Below are 19,593 nucleotides of genomic sequence, written 5' to 3' on the forward strand. Positions count from 1 at the left end.
GAAGGTTAAAAATCACTGATCCTCAACATACAAAATTATTCCCATTTAAAAAAAAAAATCAATATCCTCTAACACCTAATACATCTCCTCTCCCCCTCTCTGCTTGTCTGGGGTAGTCCCATTGTCCTGGTATAGTTATTAATAGTGCCTCCTTTCAGTTTCAAAATTGTTCTAGTTTGTACAATACATCATATGGTCACCCTATTTATAAACCACATTAAAAAACTGGCTCCTTATCCTGAGGGTAATAGGACAAAGCACTTTAAGCAAAGGAGTGACAATATTAGATGTAAGTTTTGGAAGGATCACTGAGACTGCAATGAAAGTGATGGACTGGAGAAGAGCAAGTCATGTGGCAGTGAGGCCCAGGGGGAGGCCATGACATAGTTTGGCTAGAGATAATAATGTCCTGGATTGGGGTGGCACCAGTGGACATGGAGGAGAGGCCTGTTGGCTTAGGGGACAGATGAATAAGGGGGGCAGAGGGGAGTCAAGAATGACTCCCAGGTGTACAGCTTGGGCTACTGGCTGGATGGTGGTGCTACTCACTGAAATGGGGACCGTGAGAGGAGGTTTGGCGCAAAGGTGATGAGTTGAGTTTTAAGAGTCCAGTCGTCTTCAGGTCGGTCGTATGGGGCCCTTCATTCAAGGAGTGATATTTGCCAGGCGCCGCCTTAGGTCCTGGGAATGCATGATCTCATGGGATTGTTCAGAGTGGGGGAAGGTATGTAGATTAAAAACACCAATATATACTACAAAGGAGAACTGCAGGGAGTTCGGGCGCACATTACAGGGAGGCCTGACCTAATCTTGGGGTCTGGGACGCTTTCCCTGAGGAAGTGCCATCCGAGGTGAGTCCCCTTCAGACCATCAAGGGCCTAGCCTCGGGACGGCGGCCTCGGCGAACCCCTGCCTGCCCCTCGCCCCCTGCCGTGCCCCAACCCCGCCGACCTGCCTGCCGTCCCGCCGGTGCCTCACGAGCGTCACCTCCCCGTAGCTGCCCCTGCCCACAGCCCGCAGGTAGCAGTAGGCGGCCAGGGGCATGTTCCTAGCGCGGGCCTAGAGTCAGGATGCGGCGGTGGGAGCGAGCAGGACAGCGGGCCGCGGCGGAAGGCCCCGCTCATGCCCGAGAGGCTGCGGTGTCGGTGGCTACAGAGGCGGCCCGGGCCGGGCGCGAGCGCGGAGGCCGAACTCACCGCGACGCCGCTGCCATAGCGATCCCGCCCGGCGCAGCCCCGCGCATGCTCCGGCGGCCCGGGAGGCTCTACCACAGAGCCCAGGCGCCAGGCGGCCAGAGCGGTCCCCTCCTCCCCGGAGGTCCGGCCATAGAGCCGAGGCCCCTGGGAGCCACAGGGACTCCGCCGGGCCCTGCGCGCGCCTTTTGCCTCAGTTCCACCGCCAGGAGCTTCCGGGTTGCTGGCGAAAATAAGTCACGGAAGCTTCCACTTATTGAGCAGTTGTTCTAAGCGCTTTGCAAGTATTGTTAATTCATTCTAAAAATATTGGCCGCCTACCATGTGCCTGGCCGACAAAGTCCCTGCCCTCCTGGAGCTCACATTCTAATGGATGTGGAGTGGAGGACAGACTCTAGACTCTGCAAGTAACATTTGTTGTGTTTGCATTATCACACGTCTAACTATCTATGCATCCAGCAATCCATCTTCTTTTGTATGCATTTCAAAGTAAATTGGGTATATCGGTACACTCACCCCTCAACACTTCAGCCTGCCTATTGAGAAGTGCAGAGAACTCTCATCAGAACGCTATCCAAATTCCTGCAGTAAGCGACTTGGCCAAACTCTGGCATAACTTCTAACAGCTTAAGGCAGTGTCCCTAGAAGGACCCCCGTCCTCCCTAAAAGGCCTCCCTGTGCAAGCTCAAAGCTGCCAAAAGAATTTATTGTTTGTTCTAGCCAACACCTCCCTTTCCTGGAGCGTTTACTGAAAAAAGCTTACAATTGTAAATCTTTCCACTGTCCCTTTGAGGGGTTGTATCTCCTACAACCAGGAGTGTCTTTCTCAAGGACCTGAAATCTGTCCCTTTGAAATCTAAGATTTCTTTTGCCTACATCCAAGAACCAATTTTGCCCAGTTGGGGGCAATATCGCCCCAATTTAGAATGCGTAATATAGAGCATACTATTACCCCAGAATTCATGCCTCTTCCCCAACCCGCTCCCAGAGATGAAAACATGAGTCCATTTAATCCTTAATCAGTCCATTTAATCAACCATGTGAGGCTGGTACTATTATCCTCATTTTACAGTTAAGGAAACTGAGTCTGTGGGAAGTTAAGAAACTCAAAACAATATTCTAGAAGGCTTAGGGTTTGCTCACTGCTAAACCCCGCTGTAGTCACTTGGACCCACCTGCCCCCAAGAAAGTTTACTGGAAAATTACTCAGATTTCCTAGATGCTTTTCTTAGTCTTCATGTATCTCTCATCCCCTCAGCAGCCTTTGTCCCTCTGGGGAATCCTCTCCTTTCTTGGTTTCTAGAGCTTTCCTGGTTCTCCTCCCCCTGTCCACTCCTATTCTCCTTTGACTTCTCATGCTCCCCTTAGGTTTGAGGTTTCCCAAGTTTCTGTTTGCTGCCCTCTGCTTTTTACCTCCCCCAACATGCTCTTTCTCAAATCTGTCATTCACTCTATAGACCTTTAGTGTGGGCCCACATGGTGCAGGGCCAGTGCCTTGCCCTGGAGGCACAAAGTGAACACGACAAAGTCCTGCACCTGGAGGGCTTACAGTCAAGGAGGGAGATGGCCATTAATCAATGAAGTGTACTAACCAGTTTTCCTTACCAAGTGAGGTGAATGCTGTGCAGAAAGGACACTAGGCCCAGCCTAGGCATCCAGGGGATGTTGCCCCAAGCAAGCATTGCTTGGGCTGAAGTTTGAAGGAAAACTTTTTCAGGCAGAGGGAGCACAGTGTGCTAAGGCCCAATGGACTTCTTTTTTGACTCCACTTCCACAACTCAGTGTGAACTCCCTGAGCATTGGGTCAGGCCTGTCTGCTGCAACACCCCAAACCCAGCAGTTGGCATGGGGCTGGCACACAGCAGGTGTGAATGGGTGAATTGGGGGTTGATGAATGAATGAATGAAAAAGCACCAGCCTACACGAATTGGGAACAAGTCTCTAGGTTGAAGCTGAGATCCAGAGGGGCCATGGGCTGGTGAAATGGAGGGGATCCACTCAGGATCTGGAAGTGTATTAGACAGGGAAAGGCCTAGGGCAGATTGACGTTTTTAAATGATGACTCTGGCTGATGCTGGAGAGTAGAATGTAGGAGCAGAGCGGAAGTAGGGGAAGCGGCCATCTAGATGAGAGATAAGGGTGGCTTAGACTCAGTGGTGATTGGGAATTTGGAGAGAAGTGAATGGATTAGAAGGATATTTAGAGGGTTGGAGGTGGAGGTGGAGGGTCTGGAGGAGGGAGGCATCCAAGATGCCACCCTGCTTTCTGGCTCGGATGCCTGGATGTATGGTGGTGGCCTTCATTGGGGTGGACAACAATGGGAAGAAGACCAGCCTTGGTAATAGGGTGCAGCAGGGAGAGAGAAAGTTCATGAATCCAGTTGGGACATATCAGATGGAGGGGCCCTGAGAAAGTCAAGCAGGCGATTGGCTGTGTGAATGGAGCTCAGAGCAGGTCTGGGCCTATGTGCTGTCCCGTTGTCCCAGCAGCACAGCCACCCTCTCAAGCCCCCAGGCTCAATCCTCAGCAACCTCATCTGCTTTCTGTCCACCCATCCCCCCAACTCCCACGTCCACAGAGGATGGAGGAAGCTATCTTCTTCATCTGTAGCATGGGAACAATGATAGTATCCATCGCTTGTCGTTAGTTGTGAGCAATAAATGAATTAGGATACAAAAGATGCTGAGAAGTAGGCCAGGCACTAGTCACTGTTAGCTCTCCCCATACCCTCTCTCCTCCCCAGACCACACAAATGTGTTTCCAGCACCTTCTATGGACCAGGCTTGGTGCTAGCCATCTTCCAACATCCCAGTCTCAATTTTGCCACATCCCTGATCAAAATATCTTTAGTGTTTCCCAACCAAAAGGCTGGCCACTGTCAGACCTCTGTGCCAACTGGTCCCAAAACCACTTCCCACTCTCCTTCCACCTACTCCATCAGGTCCTGCTCCCATTACACAGACACTGCACCTTCCCAAAGCATGCTTCACATTTACCCCTCTGCTTTTCTCTCCCTCCCCGTCCCACCTTCCCCTTCCCAAGTGCTGCTCTATTTCCCAGGCACTTCCTCCAGGAGCCTTCTCCAAGGCCCTGTGGGAGATGAGCTCCACCCCTTCCAGATTTCTGCAGCTCCTTCATGCTCCTCATTAGCTTCTGACCACTCCTGGGATTCCCTGGCCTCCTTTGATTTGTCTGACTCCTTTTCTCAAGGCATCAGCTCACTGAACACAGTGAGGCACTCGAGTTTCATCATTGAGGTGTCCCAGTGCCTGGCACTGTGCCCAACCAACCACAGGGCTCGGTCAGTACTGGTGCAGGAAATCAACAGAACCTCAAATCTACAGCTTCATGTTGATCCAGCTCATCTTCCACAAAGGCCAGAAAACAGGCTAGAAGGTCATTCTGTCCTGGGGACAATAAGCCTTTTCCCAGAATCTGCTCTGTAAGACCAAGTCCAGGACAAGCAAACAGAGATCAAAGAGGCCTCTGAGCCCCTCACCTTATGGGGTCATGGCAGCCAGCACATTCCACCCAGGGCCATGGATTAGATTGACCAGGGTCCATGTCTGCCCAGTGTGCTGTGGCTTGTGGGGGTCAGGGAGGGTTTGGGCATAAAAATTAAGAAACTGCAGGTACAAGAGGGGTCTCTGGGGTCTTCAACTCTGCTTCTCCTTTCTCCCTAATAACACAGAGGGCATTTCTGTCATTACGTGATACGCTTAGGCTTTGAAGTCTGAAAGACCTGAGTTTGAAGGCCTGTTCTGTCATTTGCTATGGGACGAATGTCCCAGGAACATCATAAGGATAAAATTAGACAATGCAGGGCTTAGAGCAATGCGTGGCACACAATCAGCACTCCATTATGACAATGTGGTATTCATCTTTGTCTCCCTCTTACCTGCCAGGCAGCCCTGCTCCAGTGGAGGAATGATGAGGCTTATTTCTGTTCTTCTTTCCAAATCTGAGCAAGGTCCAGAGAGATGAAGCAACTGTCCTAAAGCACAGGTCACACATTACACGTTACCAGGGCTGCCCAGAATGCTTCTGGCAGAACTACTGCTAGAGTTGGCACCGTCAGAATCATGGATGTGGGCAGACACTTTCTAAGTCACAGGATCTGCCTCCCTGGCCAAAGTGTGACTGTCTGAAAAGTTTGTTGATACTTAAAGAATTTTGAAAGTGACACATAATGAAGTTTAGAAATCCATTTTTAACTGGGGCTTCTTGCCACATGTCACCGTATCAATGGTGTTGCCCTGTGCCAGACCCGGGATTAGATGAGCTGTCAGGGTCTTCACAATTCACGTTGGCTGAGTGCAGTTCTATACAGAGGGGCACAGTCTGAGTCTGGTCAGGAGTTTACACAGCTGAGCATCCCCCCGAGGAGAAAGCTTTCACTGCCATTTTTTGATCCTCCAAACTGTAGTATTTGCCTTCACCTTGTCTAATGTTTAATCCGTGTTTATCCAGCACTTTATTGATTAATGGCCTGAGTGAAGTGACAAGGCAGCGGGAGCCTGGAGACCATGGACGGCACCATGGGCCTGCGGGTGCTGCTGTGCGTGTACGTGGCACCCCTCCTGGCCCTGCAGGCTGTGCCCGCTCAGGGTTCACCCACAGGCAGGCCCAAAGGCAGCGAGGTATGTGGGTAAACCCTCGGGGCAGAAACGGGCAGCTGGGCCTCGATCAGGCCTGGGAGAGACACAAGACTCTTACCCCAGGGGCTGGGGCCACCCCCACCTACCATGACCACCTCTGACTGGAGAGGTGAGGCCAAGGGCAGAGGACACAGACTGTGTCCCACTCCCATCCTGTAACAAATAGTCTGTAGGCCCCTGAGCATTCACACTCACACTTGCACCTAGTTTGTTTTACAGAAGCGACAGGCTGTAGACCCAGTGAGTGAGAGCCTCTGCAAAGGGGTCTATGGTGGGGCCATTATTACTGCCTTGTTTTCCCCCTCCCTTGGGAGTGTGCCCCTCTGTTAGTGCCTGGGAAGGACTCCCATCTCCCGGAAATGGGGGCTTTCCCATCCCACCTCACACCCCACTGCACAGTCTCATGCTGAGAAGACAGAATGGGTCTTCCCAGGAGGTCTGGTCTGTTCTTTAGGCACCTTGTGTCAGAGCTGGGTGCTGAGCCCCAGTACAACATGGAGGTCTCTGTCAGGCTCAGAGGCCCCCATCCCAGGCCACACCTCCCTCACATCTCACTTTAGACCGTCAACGGCGTGATCATCCGGAGTTTGAAAGTCAACTGCAAAGTCACCTCTCGCTTTGCCCACTATGTCATCACCAGCCAAGTGGTCAACAGCGCTGACGAAGCCAAGGAAGTGGCCTTCGATGTGGAGATCCCCAACACGGCCTTCATCAGTGACTTTGCCATGTGCGTGCCCTGCCTGACTCCCACACCCAGAGCTGTCCCTTCACCAGGCCCAGCCCAAGCCCATGACTCAGAGGGGTCAGACAGTGCAGACCATCTCTTCCTCATCTCCCAAAGGGCCACAGGCCTGCTCCAGCTCTGAGGGGAAGAACAAGCTCTTTAGGTCTGTTCTGGGCTCCTATCCTGAGGAGCAAACTGGGGCCTTTGACAGTATGTTTTCAGCCTAGAGCCCAAGGAGCAAAGGCTGGCACCCAAGGCTTCTTGCTGGATTTAATGCCCGTGGCTGCCCACCTCACTGCCATGGGGCCCCTAAGTAACTCTGTAGGGAGTGGGAGGCCAGCAGGGGAAGCCCTCCCATGAGTGCTCACCTGGACAGAGCCTTCTCAGGGTTTGGGCTGGGAGCAGCTCCAATATGAAGGACTTGTGTGGTCAGGGAGAGGCACCTCCCCTGAGGGTTTCTTCCTCCCCACAGCACAGCAGATGGACACACATTTGTCGGGGACATAAAGGACAAAGTGACTGCGTGGAAGCAGTACCGGAAAGCGGCTATCTCAGGAGAGAATGCCGGCCTTGTCAGGTGAGTTCTGGAACCCACTGGCCCAGTGTCTGGGGCTGCCTTCCCCAGCCAGGACAGATCTGAGGGCTGGAAGGTGGCCTTGGGTAGAAAGCAGCCCCGGGCTAATGGGAAGTGAGCAAACTGCGCAAACCCAAATGCCCTGGACAAGATTGGTGTTGACTTGCCCATCTCCCAGACCAGCCTCCAGGAGAAGTGGGGCCCTGTCCTTGGGCCCTGACCTTGACCAGCCAACTAAGACAAGGGTGAGAGTAAAGGAAACCTGAGAGCAGCACTAAAATAAGAGAAATTGATTCTGAGGGCCATGCTTTAGGTGACAAGGACCTACATGTCTCTTACCATTTGTCTGTTTGTTGTTGCCTCTGGTGGCATGTCCAGGGCCTCAGGGAGAACAATGGAGCAATTCGCCATCCACATCACCGTTGGTCCCCGGAGCAAGGCCACGTTCCAGCTGACCTACGAGGAGGTGCTGAAGCGAAAACTTATGCAGTACGACATTGTCATCAAAGTCAAGCCCAGGCAGCTGGTGCATCATTTTGAGGTAGATTGCAGGTGACCGCACACAGGGGAGCGGTCTCAGGAGCAGGGCTCCTGCCTCTCTCTCGGGGTGGCTCCAAGCACTGGCTTGGCACCCACCGTGTGCCATCTCAGGCCTGAGCACACACTGACTCCTCGGGATGGGCTTCTCTGGGCTCTTTGTGGGCTGGGAGCTCCCTGAACCCTCGAACCTCCTCTTCCTCCTCTCTGAACCTCGGCTTGCTCATCTGTTAAATGGGGATCCCTGCGTGTCCCAGGACTGCCACAAGGATCACGAGAGATATTGAATGTCCAGGTAGATTGTAAACCAGAAAGTCCTGGGCAGCCTGAGGGGCTGTGATTGTCACTGGCACTTCAGTGGTGGCCGAGTTGAAAGGCACAGGCATGCACACCTTCACTGGTCCAGTATTTTTGGAGTGCCTATGACATGCCAGGCACTGCACACAGTAAGTGGCCAGGACACATGTTGGCTCTTGGCTGAGACTTGATGATGGCCCGAATGGGAGCCTTGGTGCAGGGGTTGTTTCAATGGTGCAGATCGACGTGGACATCTTTGAGCCCCAGGGGATCAGCAAGCTGGATGCCCAGGCCTCCTTCCTCCCCAAAGAACTGGCGACCCAACTCGTCAAGAAGTCCTTCTCAGGGAAAAAGGTGCATGGGATGGCTGGGGTGGTGGCAGGCCCTCCCAGGACTTCTTAGCTTGGCCCATCCCCGTATGGAATGTCCAGGCTCTGCCTAGGAACCAGGCAGGGGCTGCAGGCTGCCCTCGGGGTGAGAGAGGCAGATGTTTTGTGGTTGGTGTGCCAGGGGAACTCAGCACCCCTGGTTCTCAGAGCAACTTAGCAAAAGCCTGCATGCTGAGGCTGAGGAAGGTGCCCACACCGGTTGTGTGGTCTAGGGTGAGTTGCTGGCTTGCTTGAGCCTCGGTTTCCTCTTTCCCTGTGTCACACCCAGGGGAGAGCATTCAGGGAAATATAGGGCACATGAGCAAACCTCAGATGCTGTTGTGGTTAGGATTCCAAGCTACAGAGTTCTTGGAAACATAATTAAGTTTGGAAAGGCCTTTGGCCTACCCAGCTACTTGCCACTTGTCACTCGTCACCCATTTGCAGGAATCCCAGAAGCCCCCTGCTTGCTCCTAGCCCAGGTCCTGGAGGAGTGTGGCATATGGGTGGGTGATGCCCAGCTAGTGCCCTGCTTCCTAACTCGTCCTCAACTGGAGCCCAGGAGCAAACCCTTTAGCTCCCACTCCCTTTGGTAGTGACTCCATAACAATTCACTTAAAGGACATATTTCTTACGGTTTTAGAGGTTTCCTTTAAAAAAAATATGATACCCCAGAGTACTAGCAAACATGCTTGCTTTCAGTAGCAAACCAAGGGGATGGATTTTGTCTTCCTAACAATTCTTTTCAAGTTTTTTTTTTTTAATGAGCATATCTTACTTTTATAACAAACAAAAAGTAAAAATAAAAAATTCTTTAAATAAATGTGGAAAGTACAGAAGTACAGAAAAGTATCGAGTTAAAACCATCCCCAATTTCCCTGAGCACGACACCAAGTCAACACCAGACCTCAGCCCCGTCTCTGGGCCCTTCCTTCCGGCCTCTGCCCTTTGTCTACCTAGGTGGGTTCTATTGTCCAGCACAGTTTCGTAGCCTTGTTTTTTCATTAGACGGTTTGAGTTGACTGACATCTCTCATGCTCTCATACTGCTATTATTTTGTTTTTATTTTGCACCCAAAGTGGTGATAGTTATTGTAAAAAATCCCAATGATTCAGAAGCATATAAGAAAGAACATGTCTTCTCTCCTACAACCTACGGGTGTGCACTCTCAGCAGCTGGGTGACGGGCCCACCAGACTCCCAGACTCATTTCTATGCCCATGCAACACACACACATGTACACACGTACACACACACACATACCCCTTATGTTGTCTTTGCAAACATCCTGTTTGCGGCTGCACAAACCAGTCATGCCTCCCACCCTCAATGGTTACAGGGTCATGTGCTTTTCCACCCCACTGTGGGCCAGCAGCAATCCTGCCCCACATGCTCCACATCCTTGCTGAATGGGGACTTCAAGGTGACCTACGATGTTAATCGAGACACGCTCTGCGAACTCCTGGTAAGCCTGAAGCTTCTGGCCTAAGATTCAGAGGGCAGGCAGGGGTGCTTGTGAGAAAGGCCTCACTCGTGTGTTGTGATCTTTGTGTTTCAGGTCGCCAATAACCACTTTGCCCACTTCTTTGCCCCCCAAAACCTGACAAACCTGAACAAGAGCCTGGTTTTTGTGATTGACATCAGCTCCTCCATGCAAGGCCAGAAAGTGAAGCAGGTCAACCGTGTCTTTACATAGTTCACCCAGCAGAAGCTTCTTCAGCCCCATCACTGACCCCACACTGGTTTTGCCCCCAGAGTCTGGGTTTGGGATTTCTGCTCCTGGTCAGAGGCAGGGTGATTTAACAGGAAATCCCAGCTAGGGGCTTGGAGTCAGCTGCTGTACTTTCTCACTGCACACCTGTGGGCAAATGCATTTACTTCTCCTCAAAGGCAACGGTGGGACTAGTAACAGTGCCCACAGGGTCATGGGGTTTATCGATGGAGGGTGCTTGGAAGATGAACCCTGGACACTGAAAGTGCTGGGGATAATTACAGCTGTCCATGGGGAGGCATCTTGCAGCAGGGCAGAGCCCACTATCCACAGTGCTCCAACTGCCCTGAACATGGGGCAGTGAGACCATGGCTGGACAAGCAGAGATTTAGAAACTCAGCCCCCTAGGGTCCTCTTTCTTAATCCTGCCCCACTCGAACTCTCGGTCATTTTTTCTCCTGGTGCTGGGTCCCTTTGCCTTCTCCATCCCCCTCATACACTCCCAGGGCCCGGCAGGAGGCTCCTCACCTAGCACCACCCGGCTGTTCTGTGCATCCCCTCCTGATCATCCACCATGTACCTCCCCACTGTGGATCTCTGAAATGGGTGTCTGGAGCTGACAGGAGGCACTATTCTTGGGGTCGTGTCCCAGCACTGACTGTCTTGTCCTTACAGACCAAGGAGGCGCTCCTTAAAATCCTGGAGGACATTCGGCCAGGGGACTATTTCGACCTGGTCCTCTTTGGGTCTGAAGTGCAGTCATGGAGGGGCTCACTGGTGCAGGCATCTGCAGCCAATCTGCAAGCAGCTCAGGACTTCGTGCGGCACTTCAACCTGGCTGGCTGTAAGGGCAGGGGTCTCAGGCCACCTCGGCCTTCCTCTGGCCCCTGAGAATGAGGGCATACACTGGTCTGCTTTCTCTCCTTTGCAGCTACAAACCTGAATGGAGGTTTGCTCCAGGGAATTGAGATCTTGAACAAAGCTCAGGGAAGCCTCCCGGAAGTCAGCAACCATGCCCCAATTCTCATCATGTTGACAGACGGCGAGCCCACAGAGGGTAAGCACCTTGACACCATCTTAGGAGGTGGTGATCTCTTCATTACCAAAGGCATTCAAGCTGATCTTGGAAACCCAGCCACCGAGGATGCTGTCAGGGGCAGAAGGGCTTAAGACAAAGTCAAGCACTGGTCTAAACACAGAGTTCAGGCCCTAAACTCTGCAGGAGCTCCAGGGCTTACTTCTGTCCTGTGTTGGGAAATTGGGGATGTTGCTGCATGACACAGGGTTGCACTGGGCCTAGGAGGACGGGCAGGATTCCTAGGTTGAGTTTAATGAACTATGTATTCAGCACTGACCTGTGTGCCAAGCACAGGGCTAGGGACCAAGAAGAGATACCAAAAGAACAAGACATGTCTCTGCCCTTAAGGAGCCAAGGGTCTCCTGGGGAAGGCAGAGTCAGGAGCAGATGCTCTGTCGAGGGCCCTGAAAGAACAGGATGCCAGGAGGCTGTGGGCTCACGGCCAAGGGGTGTCTGGCCCAGGCAGGGTCTCAGAAGGCCTCCTGAGGAGGTAACCCCTGAGCTCAGTCTGGAAGGAGGAGAGGAGAAGCAGGAAGGGATCCTTGGCAGAGGGGCAGCTTGAGCAAAAAAAGGTTTGTGTGCTGACAGAGCCTGCCCAGGAACTGCAAGCATCTGCAGAAGAGGTGAAACAAGGGTGGAAAAGTCATTAGGGCCTCACAGGCCACGGCAAGGAATCGTGGGAGGGTTTAGGGCAGAATCAGATCTGCTTGTGACAGATCCCTGTAGAAGGGCAAGGTCTGTGAGGAGCTGTTAGCAGTTGTTGCAGTCACCCAGCTTAGCCAGCAGGAGGTGCTGCCTCAAGGTGCCAGTCGAGACTGGAGGTGATCTGAGACGGGAGGCTTGGCCCCCAGGGAGTGTGCCCCAATGTCCTTTCGTGCCCCACGTGCCTGTGAGCCGGTACCCTGTCACTACCTGGGTGTGTGGCTGCAGGGGTGACGGACCGGTCTCAAATCCTCAAGAATGTCCGCAATGCCATCGGGGGCAAGTTCCCACTCTACAACTTGGGCTTCGGCCGGGATGTGGACTTCAACTTCCTGGAGGTCATGTCCATGGAGAACAATGGACGAGCCGAGAGAATCTACGAGGACCATGATGCTGCCCAGCAGCTGCAGGTCCCCTCCTCCACCCCTGACCCCCCAATGCACCACCAATACCATGCCATGGGGCATCCAGACTTGGCAACCATTGGCACATCAGCCTAGAGGAGCCGATAAAACCCTGGCATGGGGTTCGAATTAGCTGCATGACCTCAAGCCAGTTACTGTACCCCTCTGAGCCTGTGATTCCTCTATAAAGTGGGGATCACGACACCCCCCTTTGTGAGTGGGTTTCCCATTGGGTGCCCAGATCAGTTCTGAGGCTGTGCCCCCGCCTCTACAGGGTTTCTACGACCAGGTAGCCACCCCCTTGCTGGTGGATGTGGAGTTGCAATATCCCCAGAACGCTGTCTCAGCCCTGACCCAGCACCGCCATAAACAGTACTACGAAGGCTCGGAGATCGTGGTGGCTGGGCGCATTGCTGACCGTAAACTGAGCAGCTTCAAGGCTGACATACAGGCCCGTGGGGTAAATAGTGGGCTGCGGAGGGTGGGGAAGCCAGGCAGTGCCCAGGGGCTCCCAACCCACACTGTTCCCCACCCCTCTCTACCCCTGGGGGCCTTTCTTTCTCCAGAGTAGTGCCTCTACCCGTGCACTGTGCTACCCGCCACCCCTGCCCCTAGGCTTGAACATTCCTCCACACAGGCATCCTAGGGGGCTGGACAAGCTGGAATGGGGCCAATGTGACCTTGGTTCGTTGTAGTTCAATGGGCATAAAGTGGACCACTTGTTACTCCTCACGTCATTTCCTCCAAGGCATGAGAGAGCAAGAGACCAGCCTTTCCCTTCTCACTTGACAACCATTTCCTGAACACCGTATGTGCACCCAGCTTTGTGCCATGGTGCAGTGTATGTGTGCATATGCACGCTGGTGGGTCATGGGCATGTGAGACCTAGAGCCTGCCCTACAGGGCGTGGACTTGAGCCCTGCAGTGTGGTTGAGGGTTCAGATCTCAGGCTTTGTTTGAGGAGAGGTGAGCTGGACCCTGGCTGCACCCTGACCAGCTGGGTGACCTTGAGCAAATGGGTCCAGCTCTCTAGGCCTCAGTTTCCTTTTCTGTACCACAAGGGATAATACTACATTGGAGAGTTGTGTGGAGTAAATGAAATAATCCATGTTTATGCAGTGCTTGGTGCATGGGATGCCCTTGGGAAGTGGTGCCCCCATTATTGTAGCTGGGGAGAGAAGGCACATTCGTGTGCTGTGGCAAGTTGAATGGTGCCACCCCTTGGAGAGGTGGTGAGCATTTGGAGGGGCGGGGCATGGTGGAAACAACTACATGGTGGAAGCAGCTGGATGCTTGTTGGCATCCCCCAGAGAGAGTAATTCCATGAGGTCAGGGCCTGGGTCCTCCCATCCGTGGGATCCCCAGCAGCTAGGCCAACTTGGCTCACAGAAGGTGCTCAGCAAGCTTTTGTGAAATGAACGGATGAGTGAGGATGAGGGGAGCAGGCTCAGGAAAGGGGGGTGTGCTAAGAAGGAAGCTGCAGAGTCCAGACAATGGTGAGGCCGCTTGGAGCCTTGAGCACCAGCCAGCAGTTGTGCTCCTCCTGGCGCACGGCCTCTCTCCCCGTCACAATCCTCAGCAGGGCCGAGAATTCAAGACAACCTGCCTGGTGGATGAGGGAGAGATGACGAAACTGCTCCAAGAGCGGGGCCACATGCTGGAGAACCATGTCGAACGCCTCTGGGCCTACCTCACCATCCAGGAGCTGCTGGCCAAGCGGTATGACTTGACCACTGCAGCTGGCCGGGGTGGGCACCGTCCACCCCAGAGCACCCCCACCCCGGGGCCTTTGGACCCATGAGGTGCACAGAGAAGGGGCAGTTCTGGGCCTTCGAGGTTGCGAGTGGGTCAGATTTACTGTCCTTCTGCTTTGCTCACCGAGTTAATATCAACCAGTCAGTCAATAGTGTAGGCAGGGCCCACGAGGGGCACAGGGCAGCTCACTGTTTGCCCCGACTGAGCTGCTGTGCGGGAAGCTGCCCTTTACTGTGGGGCTGCTGTGTCCAGACACACCCATTTAATCCTCACAGTGTGCAGGAGAATTTCCTCTTTATCCCCATTTAACAAACAAACAAACTGAGGCTCAGAGAGGTTAGACTGCTTGCCCAAAATCTCACAACTGTTAAATGAACTGTGTATTTCTGAGGCACATCCCCTAACCCTGCCAAATCTCCAGGTTTTCTCTGTGAGAGGTCTTTAAATCATGAGGTCTTTGAAGACAGCCACTGAATGAGGGCACTGCAGGTGCTAATACGTGTTTGTTGACTGAGTGAATGAGTGAACAAATGAGTGAAACGATGAGGGAGTGCGAGTCCATTGTCGTCCAAGCTGCGGGGCTTGGAGCCACTATCTGTCTTGCAGGATGAAGTTAGAGGGGAAGGAGAAGGCCAACCTGTCGGCCAAGGCCCTGCAGATGTCGCTGGCCTATCAGTTCGTGACCCCGCTGACCTCCATGACCATCAGGGGCATGGAAGACCAGGACGGCTTGAAGCCCATCATTGACAAGCCCCCGGAGGGTATGGGCTCTGCAGAGGGGGAGGCTGTGGGCAGTGAGGAGGCTTCTGAGGGCCAAAAATCTCCTGGGCTTTAATTCTCTTCCCTTTCTCTCCCTTCCAGATTCTCTGCCCTTGGGTGAGTTGTTAAATCACATTAGTTTTCTTGAGGGGCTTCCTGGGGCAAGTGCTCCAGCCCCCAGGCATAGCTCCCCAATCCAACATCTCTCCTGCCTCCACTCCTTCATTGTCTCTTCCTTCCCCGAGATGCCCTTCCCCACTTGGCCCCCAACTAGTTGCTGCCTCCTGTGTGCTTGGGGAGCCCTTGCACACCCTGAACCAACCCCTGCCCGCCACCCCGCTGGCCTCCTTCTGAGTCTTCCATGTGAGCGTGTGTCTGCAAGGAGCTGAGGTCCCGGGGGAGGGCTGGGACCCCCAGGAGGAGGGCTTGCCCAGGCCTGATTGGCCTCTGGGCCTGGGGTACACTTGGGGAATGAGGCGTGTGCCTTTCACAAGGAGTGCTGAGGGTGACTTCGTTTTCTGTCATCATCCTCTACAGAGATGCAGGGACACAGAAAAAGTAAGTGGCAGCCATTCCGACGATGTACATCTCTACCTCTCTACTCTCCACCTTGCTGTCCCTTCAGGCTGTGTGTTTGGTCCTGAGCAGAGCCCCTAGGTTATCACCCCACTTGCCTGATGAGGAAAGGACAGCCCCAGGCTTCCTTCCTCCGCTCCACCTCTCCTCACTGCTTCTTACCGGTAATCCTCAGAATGGTTCCCCTGACATGGGCCTGGCCTTCCCCACCCTTATGCCACCAGCCCCACCAGGGACCCATGGAAGGAGACAGAGGAGGCCAGCCCACTGTGCTGGGTCAAACTTCTGTTTCCACATCCCGAGAGGCATCAAGGGCTCTGTGTCCACTCCTGCTCCTGTGGCCTCAGGCCAGCCTGCCTGAGTGGGAGGGGCCTCGGAAAAGGAGCCAGCAGCTCCAGGAAAGCCCCAGCCACCTTCCTTCTAAATGCCATTCCCCCTCGCCTGTCAGCGTTCGTGCTGTCCGCCTTGCAGCCTTCTCCAACTCACCCCAGCTCCGATGTCCAGCAGTTGCCAAGCCGAGTGACTGGCGGTGAGTCCTTGGGATGGTCTGAGGGACACCGCTGCCTGGTTAAACCCTTGCCCTCAGCCGGCGCCATCTGCCCGATGTCCAATCTAACGGACCCCATGCTGTGCCCCCAGTGGACACTGACCCACACTTCATCATCCACGTGCCCCAGAAAGAGGACAGCCTGTGCTTCAATATCAACGAGGAACCTGGTGTGGTCCTGAGCCTGGTGCAGGACCCCGACACAGGTATGAGTGACATCATGTCCTCTGCCAGACAGAGCAGGGCCTGGGATCCTCGACATTCAGCCACGGACAGGACAGTGATGGTGGCATCCACTCCTCACAGGCTGTGCACCAGTCACCTGGCTTGGCTCAACCTGCCTCCTTCTCGTCCCATCCACCTGCCTGGGCCCTATGCAGGGCCTGCTTCATGGGCGCATGACCCATGCAGGCGACCCTACACTTAGAAGGGCCCCATATTTAGTTTAATGCTCTGCTGTTGCCATCTTGAAATTTTTAACAATTTTTGAACAAGGGGCCCTCATTTTCATTTTGTACTGAGTCCTGCAAATCATGTAGCAGTGCTTCCCCCACCTTTCCCCTCAGCATGGCTGAGGGACCCTCTGAGTCCAGCCCCCCGGGAGTGCTCAGGTGACAGGATTGACTCCCTCTCCCTCTCTCGACCACTCCTCCCCAGCTCCCAGTCCAGTCGTGCCATCTGCAAATGTCTGTTGAGCACCTGCTAGGGCTGGGGGTGCAAGGGGACCCGAGACGATGTCCCTGCTCTTGTGGAAGGGAGACAAAAGTGAACAAATTCTTAGATGACGGTTTCAAAGCATGAGACGTGCTGTGTTGGGATGGAAGACAGGGAGGGGGCTTTTTGGCTGCTCAGGTCGGAGGAGGCCCCTGTGAAGAGGCCCTGCAAACTCGTCTGCAGTGCCTGCTGCGGCCTGCCCCTGTGTGGGGCTAGTTGGGGTCCCAGAGAAGGTGCATGCCCAATCCTGTCTTCGGCAAGGCAAGACCTCCTTCAAGGCCCAGAACCAAGGGCCAAGTACCAGATAGTTAGGCAAGACGGGAGGGGAGGTGGGTGATGCTGGGTGTGACCTGTACCGGTCCTGAAGGCCCCTCGGGAGGTGAAATCCTCAAAGAGGCATGGCATGGGTAAAGTGTGGGGGGTCTCACAGGAGGGAGGCACAGCATGAGCAAAGGCAGGCTGGTGGAGGTCTAGCTAGAGCTGGCCCCTCCCAGACCTGGATGGCTCCTCACCCCTCTGCAGGCTTCTCAGTGAATGGGCAGCTCATTGGCAACAGGGCCGGGAGCCCTGGGCAGCATGAGATCACATACTTCGGGCGGCTGGGGATCGCAAACCCTGCAACGGGCTTTCAGCTGGAAGTGACTCCTCAGAACATTACGCTGAACCCTGGCTCTGGCGGGCCCATGTTCTCCTGGAGGGACCAGGCTTTGCTGCGGCAGGACGAGTAACCGGGCTGGGGCTGGGGCCTGGGTGGGGAGGCGGTGGTAGGTGCCGTGAGGGCCCACCCCAGAGCCAGCTCCACTGCCTGAGCCTGCCAGGCCCTCATCCCCCGAGCCGTGTCAGTGAGTGACGTCCCTGTGGCCTCTGTGTGGGCTGTGCAGACATGTCAGACCCTGTGGACCACTCCTTTCATTTCCCTTGGTTTCTGGACACGTGCTTAGGGCCCTGCTGCCTGGATGCCTGTGTTCTCATGGCGCCCTCGCCCTACAGTCCACCTCCATCTCCACCAAACAAAGCCGACTCATCCTCTAGGCCCAGCACGAAGGCCACCTCTTCCCTGAAGCCCTCCTAGTCTCTTCCTCTGCTGATCTCCAGAGTTCTCTGGGCTTCTCTTTCTTTCTTCTCTTTCTCTTCCCTATCTTAGTATGCCTTGTCTCATGTTTGTTTCTTCATTCATTCACTCATTCATTCATTCTGCCGAGTACCAGAGCTCAATGCTGGGCTACAGGAAGAGGTGGGCAGAGTCTGGTGTGGAGGACACAGATGATGAAAGGGAGTCAAAGAACGCAGATTCTGATATTAGACAGGCTAGAGTCCAAGTCTGGCTTTGCCACTTACCAGATGTGTGACTTTGGTCAAGTTACTTAACCTCTCTGAGCCTCGGTCCTCACAGGATCAGAGTGAGACTTGAATGATGCAATTTGCATGGAGGGCTGGACAGAGGGCCTAGCACATTGCAAGGGCCCCATACACAATAGCAACATGTGGGGAGGAGCATGGAGTAGGTAACATCCAACCATCTGGGGGTGAGGGTAGGGGGGTCATAAGAGCTGAGTCCTAGAGGACGAGGGCAGCTGAATGGAGAGAGGTGCAGTGCAGCTGCACCTGTCCTCATGGCCACCTGGCCCTGCAGGGTGGTGGTGACCATTAACAGGAAGAGGAACCTGGTAGTATCCGTGGAGGATGGGGGCACATTTGAGGTCGTTCTGCACCAAGTGTGGAAGGAGAGTCACCAGGACTTCCTGGGCTTCTACGTGCTGGATAGTCACCAGATGTCAACGAGGACGCACGGGCTGCTGGGTACAGCCGGCCAGGCGGGCAGAGCTCTGGGGTGGGGTGTTGAAGTCAGTGGATTCGCCAAGGGTCAGTTTTGCAGCTGGGTACCAGGACAGGCTCACCTCCAACGTAGCCTCCAAGGCTCAGAGCTCCAAAGAAGGACTGTCCTGGTGAGGGTCTTGTCCCTCAAAAAGGCTGCAGTCAAACACACAGTGAAACTAAAGCTTAAGTGAGCCTGGGACCAAGTGGGGAGAGGTCCGATTAGCAAACAGAAAGTTCCTGTGGGCTCCCAGAGACCTCCTGGGTAGGAGGAGTCATTGGCCACACTGCTACTTCTTGTGGCCTTCCTGCGGGCCCTGCTCTCTATGGGCACCTACCCCTCAAAACTCTCTCCCCAGCCAGGTTCCTTTGGAATTAGTCCAAAAAAGACAGGAGGTTCAACCAACTGGCAATGTATGTGCTCCTCTATAGCAGGTGAACTAAAGGTGGCTTTTGATGCCAAAATTCATTAGAAATAGTCAAGCCTTTGAAAAAAATGTTCAAGCAACTCTCTAAACCTCCAGTGAGCACCTACTGAGTGCAAGGCAGCAGCAAGGCCCCCTGACGGTAACCACTGCCTCCAATGTACTTTTCCAGGACAATTCTTCCACCCCTTTGATTATAAAGTGTCCGACCTCCACCCAGGCTCCGACCCCACAAAGACAGATGCCACAATGGTGGTGAAGAACCACCAGCTGACAGTCACCAGGTAGGTGGGCTGCTCTCCCAGCATCTCTGCCCTTGGCATTCTGCATTGTTGGTCCAGGCCTTCCTCCAGGTGTCACGTGTGTGGGGTGGGTTTCCTGGGGAGGTGCAGCTCTGCTAGGTCCAAAAGGTGATCCCAGCTGACCTGTCTCTCCCCAGGGGCTTGCAAAAAGACTACAGCAAGGACCCCCGGCATGGGGCGGAGGTGACCTGCTGGTTCGTCCACAACAACGGGGCCGGGCTGATTGACGGCGTTCACACTGACTATATCGTCCCTGACATCTTCTGAACCCCCTTGCCAGCACACCTGTCTTCCCTTGGGACCACGGCAGAGGAAGAGGACAGCATCCTGACTTTCTGCCCAGGCCACATCTCCCTGTCCAAGCTGGTTCCCTGGGTCAAAGCACCCACGCTTCCATTAAAGAGACACTATGTCCAGTCCAGGCTGGCTGCTTTTTGGGAGGGAGAATGGCAAGG

At 54.2% G+C, this 19,593-nt stretch overlaps 2 protein-coding genes across 7 annotated transcripts in view; one reads left to right on the top strand and one right to left on the bottom strand.

The window, feature by feature from the left end:
- The window catches only part of NEK4 (NIMA related kinase 4), a 38,895-nt gene extending 37,711 nt beyond the window's left edge, over positions 1–1,184 (bottom strand). For 3 of the 4 annotated variants that reach the window (XM_058560965.1, XM_058560956.1, XM_058560948.1), the window contains exon 1: positions 952–1,184. In XM_058560965.1, coding sequence (XP_058416948.1) covers positions 952–1,044 — 93 coding nt within the window. In that variant the 5' untranslated portion in view covers positions 1,045–1,184. The remainder of the gene's footprint in view (positions 1–951) is intronic. The other variant, XM_058560974.1, reaches the window with a different exon arrangement.
- ITIH1 (inter-alpha-trypsin inhibitor heavy chain 1) lies at positions 570–19,554 on the top strand. 3 transcript variants are annotated; one of them, XM_058560921.1, is made up of 22 exons: positions 570–851; positions 5,664–5,833; positions 6,412–6,578; positions 7,048–7,152; positions 7,528–7,690; positions 8,224–8,337; positions 9,690–9,815; positions 9,909–10,025; positions 10,737–10,905; positions 10,993–11,118; positions 12,070–12,251; positions 12,520–12,705; positions 13,825–13,964; positions 14,607–14,761; positions 14,862–14,876; positions 15,297–15,317; positions 15,784–15,864; positions 15,975–16,088; positions 17,119–17,320; positions 18,230–18,396; positions 19,009–19,120; positions 19,276–19,554. In XM_058560921.1, the coding sequence occupies exons 2-22, from the start codon at positions 5,720–5,722 to the stop codon at positions 19,403–19,405; spliced, it is 2,706 nt and encodes a 901-aa protein (XP_058416904.1). In that variant the 5' UTR covers positions 570–851; positions 5,664–5,719; the 3' UTR covers positions 19,406–19,554. The 3 variants fall into 3 exon arrangements, with proteins under 3 accessions (XP_058416904.1, XP_058416920.1, XP_058416912.1); XM_058560937.1 differs by lacking the exons at positions 17,119–17,320; positions 18,230–18,396; XM_058560929.1 differs by lacking the exons at positions 570–851; positions 5,664–5,833; positions 6,412–6,578 and adding an exon at positions 6,587–6,738.
- The last annotated feature ends 39 nt before the right edge of the window (positions 19,555–19,593 follow it).

Source organism: Diceros bicornis, chromosome 2 (assembly GCF_020826845.1).
Source record: "Diceros bicornis minor isolate mBicDic1 chromosome 2, mDicBic1.mat.cur, whole genome shotgun sequence".
Classification (NCBI taxonomy): Eukaryota; Metazoa; Chordata; class Mammalia; order Perissodactyla; family Rhinocerotidae; genus Diceros; species Diceros bicornis.